The 15,634-nt window shown below is 45.4% G+C and overlaps 1 protein-coding gene across 1 annotated transcript in view; it reads right to left on the bottom strand.

Annotated features, from left to right (window-relative positions):
• POLR3A (RNA polymerase III subunit A) overlaps positions 1–15,634 on the bottom strand; it is a 51,949-nt gene that overhangs the window by 12,457 nt on the left and 23,858 nt on the right. Inside the window, 8 exon segments of the mRNA XM_055325136.1 lie at positions 4,204–4,317; positions 5,432–5,511; positions 5,514–5,601; positions 7,531–7,668; positions 9,019–9,137; positions 10,135–10,246; positions 12,323–12,495; positions 14,934–15,098. Coding sequence (XP_055181111.1) covers positions 4,204–4,317; positions 5,432–5,511; positions 5,514–5,601; positions 7,531–7,668; positions 9,019–9,137; positions 10,135–10,246; positions 12,323–12,495; positions 14,934–15,098 — 989 coding nt within the window.

Genomic DNA, 15,634 nt, shown 5'->3' with positions numbered 1-15,634 from the left:
TTTGAGGCTTTCTTCTGAAGTTATGGTCAATTTAAGTGCAAGCTAAAGCATAGCTTTGTACAGAATATATACAAATGTGTGGTTTCAGGATGCCTGGGTGGCTCAGTGGTTGAGCGTCTGCCTTCAGCTCCGGGTGTGATCCCAGAGTCCCAGGATTGAGTCCCATACTGGGCTCCCTGCGGGAAGCCTGCTTCTCCCTCTGCCTGTGTCTCTCATGAATAAATAAATAAATCTTAAAAAACAAAACTAAACAAACTAACAGAAAAACCCCGTGGTTTCAGCTTGCCTTCATTTCAGAGAAGACACTCCCAAATCCCTGCTTCTTGTTGTCTCTCTGACCCTCAACCTCTGCCATCACCCCAACCCCCCGGTCTCACTTTCACTTCCCAACAATTCGTAAGAATTCCTGGAAACCAGGCTGGGAAGAAGAAACCAGTGTGTGTCTGTGGTCCTCTCTGTATTTCAGAGTAGCACTCTAAGCCCGGGATGGTAGCAAGGAAGGTGACAAGGACATCATGTGGAGGAAGCACAGGGCAAGGTCGGAGGCCACAGACCTATGTTTTCTGGCAACTGTTCAAAGGGGGAAAATCTATTTGTTATATAATTTGTGACGTATCTCTGCCTAAAAGCAGGCCTATGGGCCCCGTTAGAACCAGGATCTAGAACCAGATTAACCAGCACTCAAGGAGAACTCACAGAAGGGGTGATGGCCTTTAGTGAGCTATGCCCATCAAAGCCTTGCTCCCAGTGGCTCACATGTCAAGCGCTGTGATACTGACTCTAAGTGTACTTCCAGGTGAGTGGATGGCACACGCTATACAGTGACACCAGGTCTTTGGAGGCCACTGTGACAGAGGCCTAGGGGCTGGCAATCTGCCACTCTAGTTCGATCCAGGGTTATTTTTGAGAATATGGGAAAGAGTGAGTAGACCACACTTCACCTCAACCGCTATCCTGGGAATATAATTTTCCTCATTGACTTTGGGCAAATAGCAGGGGCAGTGAGCTTAACTGTCACTCTTGAATGCCGCTACAGGCACCCAGCTGCCCTATGTGGCTGGCTGAGGGCAGATCTACATACGCAGACAGCCCAAGGGCATATTGTGGTGGCTGTAAAGCTTCACGAAGTCCTGTTTCTTGATTCCAAGGCAGGCTGAGAGACCCTGAAAAGAAGACCAACATGTCCCCTACCCAAAGTCTACTCAGTCTATATCACAGAGCTGAAAATGTGCTTTGTCTGAAACAATTTTTTTTTTGAAACAAATATTTTAAAGCAGATGGAATCAGAAGCCCATTCTTGCAAAAGTAAAATCTGATGGACATCCAGAGAGCTTAAAACTTAGGAGAGCCCAGTTCTATCTTAACCTTGCAAAAATAAGTCTCTTTAGCCTCCCACAGACCACCTAGCAATTTCTAGCTACTGTATTTTCTGAAAGCAAAAAAACCCTAATATTTAATGTTCTTATTTTAAATAGCCTTAGCATTATCCACATGGTCCCTGGCTCATGGGCCCTTCCCAGTCAGCTGCTGCCTGGCAGAGTGAGGCCTCTCTGTGAGGAGGCGCGGCATTAACCCCATTGCTCTAGAGCAGTGGGCACTGAGGGGCTCAGGGAGGTCATGGGCTTGGCCAAGGCAATGGGCCTCTCCGTGAAGTCAGATGTTTTCTCTGAGGACTGCTCCTGGACAGGGGTTCATGCAATATCATCTTTGCCGCCCACTGGCACTTTCTGTCTCCTTGGAGCCCAGATAACCAAGGGGCTGCTCGAGGTCCATCATACTCTGGCTATCTCTTGTGCATGAACGTGGCTCTCTCATGATGACTGCTCGTGGGCCAACTCTCTTCCTTCTCCTTGAGAAAGTGTGGAATACGTGTGAGGGGTACTATGCCCTTTAGTCATCAATCTACACAGAAAGGACTTTTTATTGATTTACGAGATCTTAAAAGTTTTCAAGAAACTCTTCTCAAAGAGAAGCTAAGCTCTCCGGTTTACTTACTGATTGTGAGGTTGAGAGTACACTTTTAGTCAGTGACTGCAAACCAGAGGTGGGAACCAGACCGCAGAAGGCAGTGCAACAATCTCTCCTGGCGCGGCTCTGCTCAACAGCAGGAATGCTCAAAGGCACTCGTACCTGCGGCTGCCTCATTTTCCCTCTGCATCATTCAGTGCAAAGAGCCTCTTTCACATGAGTGATTTCCTCCCCCAGCCTACTCGTCTGGCTGCAGTTGTGTCCTTCAGGGCCAGCTGCTGACTGCCAGCTGTGAAAGGCTGCCCCACTGCTGGCCCAGCGCAACCAGAGTGAGAGCCTCTGGTGGTGTGAAGCCAGGGGATTTTCATCTGAGGAACTCCGCAGGCAAGAGTCAAAGACCACGCACCTAAAACCATTCCCCAGCTCAGGCACTGGAAATGAGGTCATTTAGCTACCAACCTAATGGACATGCTTCTAGTGGCTTTGCTGAAAGGAACAACTTTCCCTACACAAAAGTTAGGGCTGATTTTCTGAAAACTAGGTTAAAAAAAAACCAAACTCACTGTATAGAAATAAAAACTGAAATAAGCTACTAAGAATTCAGTTGAATAAACCCATGCATACTAAAAAGAACTCACAAAATAGCAACTGGCAGGCTATTAATCACACGGTTAACCAGCAGTTAAGTTCTCACACTCAGTCCACAGCACATCTGTGAGCATGGGCAGTGGCCTCTGGCGGGCCTTGGCTCTGGCACAGGCTGGAGCTGGAGAACACAGAAGGGGCTCAGACAAATCTGTTCTGGCCACTGGATTTTGGACCTGAGTTCATTAGATTGTGAGCCCCTGGAAGGCATGGAAACATTTAATCATCTTTGTGTCCCCAGGACCCATGGGGCGTGTGACATGTATTGAGGGCTAGAAGGAGTACTTGCTGAGGAAGCACACGCTGCTGGTCAGGGGGGTACTCGTTAAACCCTGTCAAAGGCAAGAAAGGAGCCAGAATGACGAATGGGAAAGCCACGTGTGCCAGAAGTGGGACAGAGCCTGTGGAGTCTGGGGCTGGCCAACAGCCGGACTGCTGCACACTTCACCCCTATGCTCAGCATTCCCAGCATGCTCAGGGCGGTACCTCGTTATATTTCTCATAGCCTGTCTCAGTTAAGGTCTTTGAGGATAAACAGAAAAGTGAGTAAGTGAATATAATCATGTATAAAAACCAAATCACAATTCTCATTTGTTTAAAAAGAAAAGAGTAAGAAAATCTGTAAAAACAAAACAAAGGCACTCAGCCCATAGTGTGGATTTTAAACTTAATAAAATCCGGAAAAGTCTCTTTCCCCTTTCATACTTCAACTTATGAAAAGAGTCATGAGCTTCCTTAACTAAAACATTTTTACTGAAGTCTCACTTTACTGCTGTCATTTTTGATCATTTTTGATATATGAAAGGGACAGATTCCTGCCGATTTTGTGCTGCACTGAGTCACTGATTGGTACACAAAGGCAACCATTGACTGGTTTCTGTATTTCTCTGCTTTTGATCATAACCACGATTATAAACAGGAAAGAGCTGCTTGAGTAGGTCAGCAAAATTCAAAAAACAAAAAACCAACAAAATAAAAAACCTTCAGAGACTATCAAGGTAACAGCTCCCTGGAAGGAGGAGGCGGTCTGGCTGACTCCATGAACTTCCGATCCACACTATGATCACAGGGAGAGCTATTTAAAGCACCACCGATAGGGGCGCCTGGTTGGCTCTGTGGGTAGTGCACATGACGCTTCATCTCTGGGTTATGAGTTTTGAGCCTTGTGTTGGTGTCGAGATTACTTACAAATAGAATCTTTAAAAACTAAAACTACAAATAAAATACCATCACTAGAAAAAATCACTAGGATTCACAATGACTGTGGGAAGGACTGGTCCCTCGAGATGGGGAAGTAGGTAAAGGGGCTGATAGGGACAAGGTTAAAAAAAATTCAGTTCTCTAAAGCAATTATTTTTATTCTAGCAGGGAGACGCTTGGGTGAGAGACATATACTGGGAAAGACATGACATAAATTCTTCATGTTGGCTGGTGACATTTTGCCTGGGCCAGTCCTGATATTTTTAACGAAGAAACACCCATAACACCCTCTCTCTCCCACCTCTTGCTCATAAAATCCACCTGCTGGCATTTGGCAACAATCTCTTGGTGATGGCCAGGCTGGGTGTGCCCACCAGGGGCAGAACTCACCTGCAGGAAGCTGTCCTGGCAGCAGAGGAACTCAGTCTTCTTCATGATTGATTCAGTGGTCAGGACCAGTTCATTTTTACTTAGTGCAGGCTCGCTCTGACACGGGAAGACTGCCTCGAGTATCAAAAACAGACAGTGTGATGTGTATGGCAGCGACCAAGTGAAATAATTTATAAGAAAATCATTTTTCTAAGAGCAAGCTTTTACCAACCCGTGATTTTTTTTTCTTTCAAAATGTCTTTTACATTCTACCTTTAGTATGGAAGTGGAAACATGATAAACCCACTTCATCTCACACAAAGACTTGTGGAACAGCGGGTATTGTTCCATTACTCCTCAGCCTTCACCTCACCCCAGATTTGCATTAAAAGCTTGTATTGTTGTTTTTAAAAACACCCAAACATTTCGGGAGTGAAAATACTCTCCCACCCCCAAGCTCATGGGATTTTTCTCAAAGTTTTAATGGCTACATATTACCCTAATATATGGACAAACCACTATGTATCTGATCTCTACTGATGGTTTGCCTTTACTATAAATGATGCTGGAAAAACATTTTTGGCACATTTAGATAATTTCTGTAATGCAAATTTCTGTAAGTGGAACTACCGGGTCAAAAGACACACATTTAAATTCAGATCAGTATTGTCAAGCTACCTTCTGAAAAGGTTGTTCTAAATTATATCTCCTAGTTAAGTATGTGCTTTAGTAAAAGTTTAAAGTAAAGCTTGCTTTTCAATACCCATGATTTTTAACACTGGACTGTAACATGCTTCACTAGACAGAAAGAAACCCAAAGCCCTCTTCTGTGCATTCAGTCACTACCAATGCTAGACTTTGAAACTGAAAAAATACCTTCCTTTAATATTTGGGAAAATTACACAGAATAACACAAAAAGAAAAATACTAACCCAGTGCCTAGGTAGATACAACTGAGGCATTAACTGTGTCTGAAGCTCCAAAGGACACCTCCATTCTATTTTTTTTTAATTTTTTATTTATTCATGATGGTCACAGAGAGAGAGAGAGGGGCAGAGACACAGGCAGAGGGAGAAGCAGGCTCCATGCACCGGAAGCCCGACGTGGGACTCGATCCCGGGTCTCCAGGATCGTGCCCTGGGCCAAAGGCAGGCGCCAAACCGCTGCGCCACCCAGGGATCCCGACACCTCCATTCTAAACACACGTCTTCAGAAACACTCTAACCCCAGATATAACACTAAATCTTACTTTGATGTTGTCCAGAACTCTTTTGAACTCTAATGGTTCATCTTTTCCCTCCATTGCTGCAGGATCCAAGCCATCTCCCCATAAATGAACTGGATAATATCACCCGTAGAGCTTCGGACTGTCAGGTCATACTGTGAACAAAGATCTTCAAGGGACTTGACAAGCCTTCTCTAAAGGAAAAGAAGGAGAGGAAACAAATGCTCAGCCTCTTTGAGAAGACTAGTCATATGCAGAGGATGGGATCTGCAATGCTAACATTCAAGGTTATTACACCTATTCAAAGTATTTCCAAGGTACTTTCGCCTATTAAAACATTTTATTAGAAATTTCTTTAAAAAGAGTCCCCTGACACACAAAATAACAAGCCCAAAAGTGGCCGGACAGCCTGTGCAGGGGGATCTAGAATATGTTCCAACATCTTGCACTTTAGTACATTTAAAAAAAAATTTAAATTCCATTTGTCAACATATAACACCCAGTGCTCATCCCATCAAGTGCCCTCCTCAGTGCCTGTCATCCAGCTACCCCCCTCTGCCCACCGCCCCTTCCACACACTTTAGTGTATTTTAGAATACATGCTATTTATTTAAGCCCCATGACCCGCAAAGGACTCTGCAAATACTAGCTGTTATCCTAGGTTGTTTTGCCTTCCCTCTTTCTCCCTACGGTATAAATTAATGCAATGGCTTTGCATTTCTAAACACAACTTAATCCAGGACCCCTGTGGACTTCAATATGAATTACAGAGGATCAGGTGCAGGCCCTCTTCTGGGACACAGGGGGAAGAAGAGAGAACAGGGACAGCATTGTGTCTGAACCAGCAGGCAGCAGTCATTTCTCAAATCTGCTTAGGGAGAACCTTCCACTAGCAGAACACTCCAGCCAGCAATGGTGGTTCAGTGAATTAGAGAAATCTTCCTCTAGGCAACTTCAAAACAAAAATCCCTCATGCCTGAACAAATTTGTTCTAGGTTAACACACTGCTCTGGGAAAGTCACTCTCTCTACTTCAAATAGGTAAAGTCAAAAAAATGAAGTCAAGACATTCTGGCAAGAGTGGTAAAAAGCACTTCATAGTCTGTTGGGTTTCTGACAAAAGCAGCACACTCCAAAACTGAAGGGCAATTTCCCATCCCAAGATAATGAAAAGAGAAGTATCGATGAAAATACACACGTACAGAAGAGATTATGGAAATTGCAGTCTATGGACTCAAGTCCGCTCCCACCCTCATTAACCTTGTTTGTTCTGGCTCACTCACTCACTCACATCTCTGGTTTATCAGTCCTGCTCTCCCAGTCTGCAAAGGGCTGTGCTTTTCAAACTGGGGTCCAGTGAGGAGAAAGGGGACACAAAGCTGCAGTGAGTGCATGGGCCAGCAATTGTGAGATTTAACTTCACCTCGTGTTACAAGACAAAAACATTGAAAAAATGTAAAAACAAACACAGAGAACAGTAGAAAATGATAGAGAAAGAAAAGAAATCCTTTGCTTGTGGTCTTATGGAAGAACAAAGTCAGGATGTGTTCTCACTCCTCTGCCATTAGGGGTATTTTTATGGCAGTTGGAGAAACATAGGCATTGGGAAGCCCTCTGGTTTCATTCTGGCTCCCTGAGCCTATTATCCTGGAACTGTGCAAACAATAGAGAAAGAGCCATTCCTCCAAGTGGCCAAGCCCTCCTGTGGGCACTGGAGTAATATCTTGGTGTCAGTTAAAATTATACTAATAATGGGTCAAAGAGTTGCCTAGTGAGAAGCAGAGTCCTCTCAGTGACTGGGAGGTACTGTCATCCCCATCTTCATGTATGAGGACACAGAGGCCCAGTGAGGCTCAATGACGTGTCCCTGAATGCACTTCCAGTCCATGTTCTCAGTAGAGCTTTGGTGTGTGTGGTTCTGGCCCGAGGCACACGAGATGAAGCGAACATGTTACCTTTTTATGTTGCTTATTTCTAGGGCACCCACCTCTCTCAATTTTCCCTTTTAAATACTAAGACCCGATACATTACAGCTCAAGTACAAAATATGTAAACACTCTGCAGTCAAAATCCTCAGAACCCTGTCCTGCTCCGTTGTGAATGGCCTACATTTTCTCCAATTACCTGCATGTACCCTGTTTCTGCTGTCTTTACAGCTGTGTCGACGAGACCTTCCCGGCCAGCCATTGTGTGGAAGAAAAACTCTGTTGGTGTCAAGCCGGAATAAAAGCTATTTGCCACAAAGCCTTTGGCAGCTGGGAGCTAAAGAGGGGTGGGGGAAAAAAGAGAAAAATCAGACAAAAAAAGAAACCCCTTTAACGCCCACAACCTCAAACCCCATTCAAATCAAAGAATGCCCCACCTTTAGGTTATAAATATCTGGTCAAAGTGCTCTAGTGAAAGGGCAGACTTTACATGCCCTGTCCTAAATGAGAACAGCTTGGCATATGCTATCCTGCCCAGAGACAAGGGAGGGTGGGGTCCCAGTCAGGGCTGTTGCTGGTGGTGGCAGCAGGCAAGTGGACCAAGAAGTCTGGATGCCCCCAGCCTCTCCCCTCCACCAGTCAGGCTCCCTTAGACCTGTGAGCCTGACAGGCACGGCAGGCACCATTCCAGTGACCACTTGGCTGTCTGACTTCTAGTGAATTCTGATCTTGGGCAGAGACCGTAAAATGTTCCTGAGGCTGTGTGGATACAGAGAGTACCTATTCACTCTCAGTACAGCAGTCCTGTCTCCCTGGGAGGGGCTGGACGGAAACCCCGCAGTGCTATGGGACAGGGGCAGCTGGGGCATCTGTGCTTTAATGGGAATAAGAACTCCCAATCCAGAATCTGAGTGACCAAACCTACTTTAAGTTCCTCAACTAGAACAGTTGTCTGCCCCTGAATTCCAGAGAAAGCCCAGCACAGATGTGTCTATCTTTGTCTGTCTCTGCTTACACTAGTGCTCAAGCCCCCAGAGCCAATGAAACCCAGAGGTCATTTAAAAACTGAATTTGAGGGGTACCTGGGTGGCTCAGTTGATTGTCTTCCTCTTGATTTCGGCCTAGATCATGATCTCAGGGTTGTGAGATCGAGCCCTGAATCAGGCTCTGTGCTGCATGCAGAGCCTGCTTAAGATTCTCCCTCTCCCTGTGCCCCCCCACTCTGCTCCCTCCACCCTCCACCCTACAAACAAACAAACAAACAAATAAAACAACTGAGTTTGAGAAGTTGAGAGGAGAATCTGGAATTTCTTGGTGGTTTTAGGGTGGTTTCTCTTATCATTATTTTTAAATCCCCAAACTTTGATGTCAGTGCCCCCCAAATAAGCATACAGATTGATCATGCATGAGATAACCTTACATTTTAATTACTGAATGTAAGGTGGCTAGGACCCTGAAATCTTCCTCCTTGGAGAGAAAACTCAGAAGTGGGCACTGATCCAGTTTTATAGCTGCAGGTCTACCAAGGCTCCTACGTGACTCAGTCTGGGATGACGAGGGAAGACCCCTGAGCAGCCCTGCCCTTACACACCCCCTCTAGGAGCGGCTCAGTTGGGGGCACCGGCTCTGGTCACTCTCGAGTGCCGTTGGTCGCCCTTCAAAGTTCTGTATGAGCCACTACACTTACCTTTGAGTGTTTCTCAAAGTGAGGCAACGACCTGTTTTCAAAGCCATCTGGCACTCGAGAGCCACTGATGGCCTGCTGTCCCACACAGGCAATCATCTGTGATATGTTAATGAAAGAACCTGGGGAAACAGTTCAGGAATGTAATGTTCATTAACCAAAGTAACATTAACCCAAGTATGAGCAGGTCTGTAGGATAAAGCAGAAACACAACATAGCAGGCTCACAGTCTAGGGACAGGAAGGGCCAGAATGAGAACACCACGGGCTAGGGCCCTCCATAACAGAACAAAGGCTGGAGGAGGGCTGGCGGTGCTCAGCAGGGAGCCAGCACTTGGGGGGTGAGGGGGGGTGGAGGAAATACCACAGGGCAGGGCAGCCCACAACCAGGCTGACCTTTAGGAAGGCACTCCGATTTGGACATAAAAGGGGCTGGAGAGGAATTCCAAAGTAAGTGGAAGAGGGGGAAGGAAGGACACAGGAATGAGGGGGGATATATGTATACCAGGAGCAGGAAGAATATTAGGGGGAAAAGCAGCAAACCTAGGCATTATTTGGCAAAAAAAATTTACAGAGAGAGAAGCATGGAGGTTCTGAATCTGAGAGCAGTACCACGAAGCCTAGTGCCTAAATAACTATGAAATTAAACTGTTTTGCCACATCACTAAATAAATATACTAATTAATTCAGAAAGTTTTTAAAAAATGAGATCCAAGTTTGCTTGAAGCACCCCTGAGCTCAGAAATCCACATATATTATGCAAATTCCTCCAAAGGAGTTAAATTACTAAAATGGAAATAAGTCTTTTTCTATACATGTGATTTAAATAGATATGCTCAGGCAGCCCCGGTGGCTTTAGCGCCGCCTACAGCCCAGGGTGTGATCCTGGAGACCCAGGATCCAGTCCCACATCAGGCTTCCTGCATGGATGGAGCCTGCTTCTCCCTCGGCCTATGTCTCTGCCTCTCTCTTTGCTCTCTCTGAATGAATAAATAAATAAATCTTTTTTAAAAAAATAAAAAGATATGCTCTTATAAATGACAGGTCTGAAGTTCTGATGCCTGCCACTTCCTGGAACAAAACCGGCCAGCCCCCTCAGCACAGCCAGAGAAGCACTCACCTTTGGACCCGCACAGAGCCATGGTGAGCGGGCTGTTGCTCTTATCCAGCTCCCGGAGGCAGGCGCTGCCAGCATGGTCTCTTATCACAGATAGCTCCTTCAGGATCAGAGCCTGGGGGACAGGTGGCGGGGGGGGGGGGGGGGGGGGGGAGGGAGGTGCATGGGGACTCTGCCGCTTATCCATGGTTAAGCTGACATTTAATGAAATTTGAAAAAATTTAAGCCAGATGTCAGATTTCCAAAAGACAGATTTTTGAGCTTCTGAAAACCAATATGGCTTATCTATAAAGACCCATATCTTCCACAAGGTTCTAAAACCAGTGTTTAAGGTAAAAAAAAAGGTTTTATTAGTAATAAAACCTTGAAACATCTTTATTTTTTAAATCCTTTAAATGACCCATGAGGAAAAAATAAATAAATAAATGACCCACGAGATAGAATGCAAATGGTTTTGTATATAGCGCCCTATACCACAATACGTGTGTACGTGTATCACTTTATACACAAACATCTGCCTAAATCCGCGCATGAAGTAAGGTAATGTGTAGCACATGGTAAAGCAGAATGGCTTGAACTATATATAACATTTACCGCTTGTTTTTCACTTTTCAAGCACACACATGAATTCCCATAAATTGAGCATGTGATAAGGAGACTCTACAAGAATATTCTAGTCCATGAGCTCTTCCACAGACTGTCCTTTTTCAATTCACAATTTAAGGTGCTGAATCAGTGAAGGGCCACAGTTCCATTAAAACCAAATGCTAGGGGGGGATCCCTGGGTGGTGCAGCGGTTTAGCGCCTGCCTTTGGCCCAGGGCGCGATCCTGAAGACCCGGGATCGAATCCCACGTCGGGCTCTCGGTGCATGGAGCCTGCTTCTCCCTCTGCCTATGTCTCTGCCTCTCTCTCTCTCTCACTGTGTGCCTATCATAAATAAATTAAAAAATTAAAAAAAAAAACAAATGCTAGGGATCCCTGGGTGGTGCAGCGGTTTAGCGCCTGCCTTTGGCCCAGGGCGCGATCCTGAAGACCCGGGATCGAATCCCACGTCGGGCTCTCGGTGCATGGAGCCTGCTTCTCCCTCTGCCTATGTCTCTGCCTCTCTCTCTCTCTCACTGTGTGCCTATCATAAATAAATTAAAAAATTAAAAAAAAAAACAAATGCTAGGGATCCCTGGGTGGCGCAGCGGTTTGGCGCCTGCCTTTGGCCCAGGGCACGATCCTGGAGACCCGGGATCGAATCCCACGTCAGGCTCCCGGTGCATGGAGCCTGCTTCTCCCTCTGCCTGTGTCTCTGCCTCTGTCTCTCTCTATCATAAAAAAAAAAAAAAAAAAAAAAAAAAAAAAAAAGACACAGTGAGATTAAGAATGAGCTAAGAATAGCGCTTACAACTCTGCTTTCTTTCTAGTTCACAAAAAGCCCTTTCATCAGAAAACTTCTGACTGCTAAGCTTTTCTTCCACACTTAGGTAAGTGAAAGCCCTGGGCCAGGGGCTGCAGGGAAGACAGAAGAGAGCCAGGAAAGATCCTGGTACAACCAGACTGCTGACCCAGGCTGAGAGAGAGCGTAGGGCTTCACAGAGGCTGGTGGCCGTTCCCATTCTGACACTTGCTGGTCAAGTTCTCAGCTGACCTAGTTTCAAACCTGACAGGGGCAGCGGACAGGCAAGGGACTCTCAGGCATGAATCTTCCCTCTTCTGTGTCCAAGTTTCTTTCAAAGACCACCTGCTGATGTTTGTTTTGTTTTTTGAAGATTTTAAAGTAATCTCTACATCCAACGTGGAGCTTGAACCTACAACCCTGTGATCAAGAGTGGTATGTTCTACCAACTGAGCCAGCCAGGGGTCCCATCAAAGATCATCCATTTAAAGAGCTGTGGCTGCCGGTCTATCCTTGAAAGATGCTAGAAACAGAAAGGGCAGAAGTGCTGGAGTACCCATTACAGAAGGGTCTAAGTGTGATGGCAGAACAAGAGCAGCCCCATGTGGTCGAGTGAACAGGTGGCCATGTTTCGCTACCTAGAACATGAGAACTACTGGGGATGTAAAGGATCTGATTGAAGATCCTCCCCTAGGGCTAAAGCCATTGCATTTACTTCCCCCTCCCCTCTGTTACCTTCTCCTCAGGCTTGCAGCACAACCCCATGCATACAAAGTGGCTAACCCACCAACAGGGCCCGACTCACCTCCAGAGTCTCCTCAGCGGTGCAACCAGGTTGCTGTTGCAGCTTGCCTGTGTTTAGGGCTTCGATGTACTCATCACATTTTTTATAGCCAGCATTCAGCAGCTCATACTTGGCCTTGAGCAGTCCTTGACCAGGTGTGACATCACCAATCCCAATTGAGAATCCACGGTTTGCTGCAGAATAGTTGGCAGGTAGAACAGAAAGAGAGGATCATGAGTGTTAGTCAACCTATTCTGTGGAAACAAGTTTACATCTTCAGAAAACATGTCATGACCCACTTAAATAATAATGTATCACGTCAGTCCCCATTTAATTATATAAAAATGACCAAGACTCACTGAATCTGGTCAGAGACCTTACAACCCAGTGGGGAGCAAGTAATGGCTCCAATTAACTACAATATAAAGTGGACTGATATTAATATAATACTGAAAAGCAGCCGGAGAAAGCAATAGAAAGTGAGTCACCTGACTTCTTGTTCTAGGACACCATCTCAGAGACCTTTCTGCCCACACCTTTTCCCCTCTTCAGAAATCATTTTAAAACACAGAAAAACCACACCACTGAGGGAACTATATACCACCAATAATCCTATCCCTAATATGTAGAAAGAGAGTGGACAAGAGACACCTAGCTTGGCAGTGTGAGGAAAGGATGCCTAAGACTTGCTGTGGAAATAAGGACTCACTAGTCTGGAAAGGCTCAGAAATGGTACCACAAGCTTCTGCAGATGCTTGGAGATGGAGATACTTTGTGTGTTGGGAATAAGGAAACCTGGTGGAAAATCAGTATTTTCCTGTGAGAGATGGCAGTTTACTAATGGAATTAGAGAGCCCTGTACTGGGGATACTAGGTGCAGGCAGATGGGGATGACTGGAAAGCAGGGCATGAGGCAAAGTATATTCCATGGCTGTGATCCCTCAGCCCCTTTCCCTGTCTAGCTCTCAGAATCCTAGCAAGCAGGTCTCAAATACTGGGGGTTGGGAGGAGAAGCAGAGATTAGAAGATATGTTCCTGGAGAAACCAAGCTTCTCTAGAAAAAGCATTACTGATAGGGATATTTGGCAAGTTCCTCAATAAAAATGTTGACTTGAAGCTCAATCAAGGAACAAAGAAGCCTGTCAACCAATAGGCTCTACTTCCTATCAGTGTTTGGGGTCTCACTCCTAAAAGTAAGAATGGATAGCCAGAGACCACCAGATATTTGAGGAAAGCCTTCAACTTGAAAGACTGAAGATAACAAATGCATAGAAAAATGAAACCAATGAGAAAATTCAGGGAGCAATTAAAACTATGAAAAATATTGTGTCTGATAGAGAAGATATATCTGGAAATCTAGAAAAGGAAGCCTTAAAAAAAAGAGAGAGAGAGAGAGAAACAAAACAAAACAACCCAGAAAAGCAGAAAACTACCTGCAAGTAAGAATAATGGAGGGGCAGCCCAGGTGGCTCAGCGGTTTAGCGCCGCCTTCAGCCCAGGGCCTGATCCTGGAGACCAGGGATCAAGTCCCACGACGGGCTCCCTGTATGGAGCCTGCTTCTCCCTTGACTATGTCTCTGCCTCTGTGTGTCTCTCATGAATAAATAAAATTAAAAAAAAAAATAAATGAGACTATGGTTAGAAGCTAAATAAATGATAGTTAGAAAAAAATCAATAGAATTACTTTAAAAGATAAAGGAATCAACAAACAAAGAGACAACAGGGAAAAGAAGATAAGGAAATTAGAGAGCCAATCTACAAGATCTACTTATACAATGAACAGGAATTCCAAGAATAAAGAACAGAAAATTGAGGTTAGAAAATTACCAGTAACCACCAACAAAAACCCCAAAACCAAATTGAACCAAAAATGAGAAAATTTCCACAACTGAAGGACACATGGCAGCAGATTAAGAGAGCTCCCAGCACAATAAATGAAAAATACTAAGGGTCTACCACTGTGAACCTCCAGAACACCAAAAACAGAGGATTCTCAAAGCTTCCAGAATGAAAAGATAGATACAACAATGTGAAAATAAGAATAGAAATCCACTTTGACAGCAGCTTTGAAGGCTAGAGTAGGGCAGGACCTTCAAAATTCCGAGGAAAGATAAAATTCAACCCAGAATTCCATACCCAGCCAAAGAATCGATCAAGTATAGGAGTTGAATGCGAATGCTTTTGTGCATGTAAAAACCTGGACCTAGAGCATGCACAAACACAAGCTAACTAAGGGAACAGAACAGTGCAAGGCGAGAGGGGAAAGACTTGAGGGACCTGGCAGAGCTGAGTCTCGAGGGCCCAGAGGGCTGCACCCAGAGCACAGGCACCTGGGAAGCAATCCGTGAATGACCCTTGGTCTAATGACCCTGTCTGATGGCCAAGAGGGAGCTACCGTGCATGTAAGACAAGAAATCAAGAGCAAATTCAAATCTGAACCGGACCAGTCAGTACTGAGCTAATTTCGTGGACCAAAGAACAGACGATTTAGCCTGGAAGAAGTCTCCTTTCCCGTGTGCAGGTATGTGTGTGGTGTGTGGGAGTGGGGGGCTTAAGGGAAAGAAGAAAACAGCACAAAGCCCCTAAGACCTCAGCAAGTACAACAGTAAAGCGAGGATGCAGAAATACTCACAGAGGTAGACAGGAGCCAGCCTGGCAAGCCGCGACATTGCATCGGCCGCTTCGTTCTGCCCCCAGTCTCGCAGCAAAATGTAAAAAATGTTGTTCTTGGATCCTGACCCCAGTGTTCCCTTGTCCATGCTGCCACTCATCAACTCACTGTTCTGGATAGTAACATCTGCAAGGATAACGATGACCATGCACTTAAACAATTACTTAATACTTAGCCTCGTTCCAAAACCAGTGTGAGGGCAGTTGAGAAAAACACATTCTCATATTGAAAATTATAGCAGAGGGGATCCCTGGGTGGCGCAGCGGTTTGGCGCCTGCCTTTGGCCCAGGGCGCGATCCTGGAGACCCGGGATCGAATCCCACATCGGGCTCCCGGTGCATGGAGCCTGCTTCTCCCTCTGCCTGTGTCTCTGCCTCTCTCTCTCTCTGTGACTATCATAAAAAAAAAAATTATAGCAGAGTGAATAAAAATTCTCTTAAAAATGTTTGAGGAGGGATTCCTGGGTGGCCCAGTGGTTTGGCGCCTGCCTTTGGCCCAGGGTGTGATCCTGGAGTCCCGGGATCAAGTCCCGCGTCGGGCTCCCGGTATGGAGCCTGCTTCTCCCTCTGCCTGTGTCTCTGCCTCTCTCTCTCTCTCTCACTGTCTATCATGAATAAATAAATCTTAAAAAAAAAAAATGTTTGAGGAGAAAAAAGAAAAAT

Source organism: Nyctereutes procyonoides, unplaced genomic scaffold (assembly GCF_905146905.1).
Source record: "Nyctereutes procyonoides isolate TBG_1078 unplaced genomic scaffold, NYPRO_anot_genome, whole genome shotgun sequence".
Lineage (NCBI taxonomy): Eukaryota > Metazoa > Chordata > Mammalia > Carnivora > Canidae > Nyctereutes > Nyctereutes procyonoides.
Note: the sequence above shows the minus strand (reverse complement) of the source record. Positions and strands in the feature narration are given on the sequence as shown.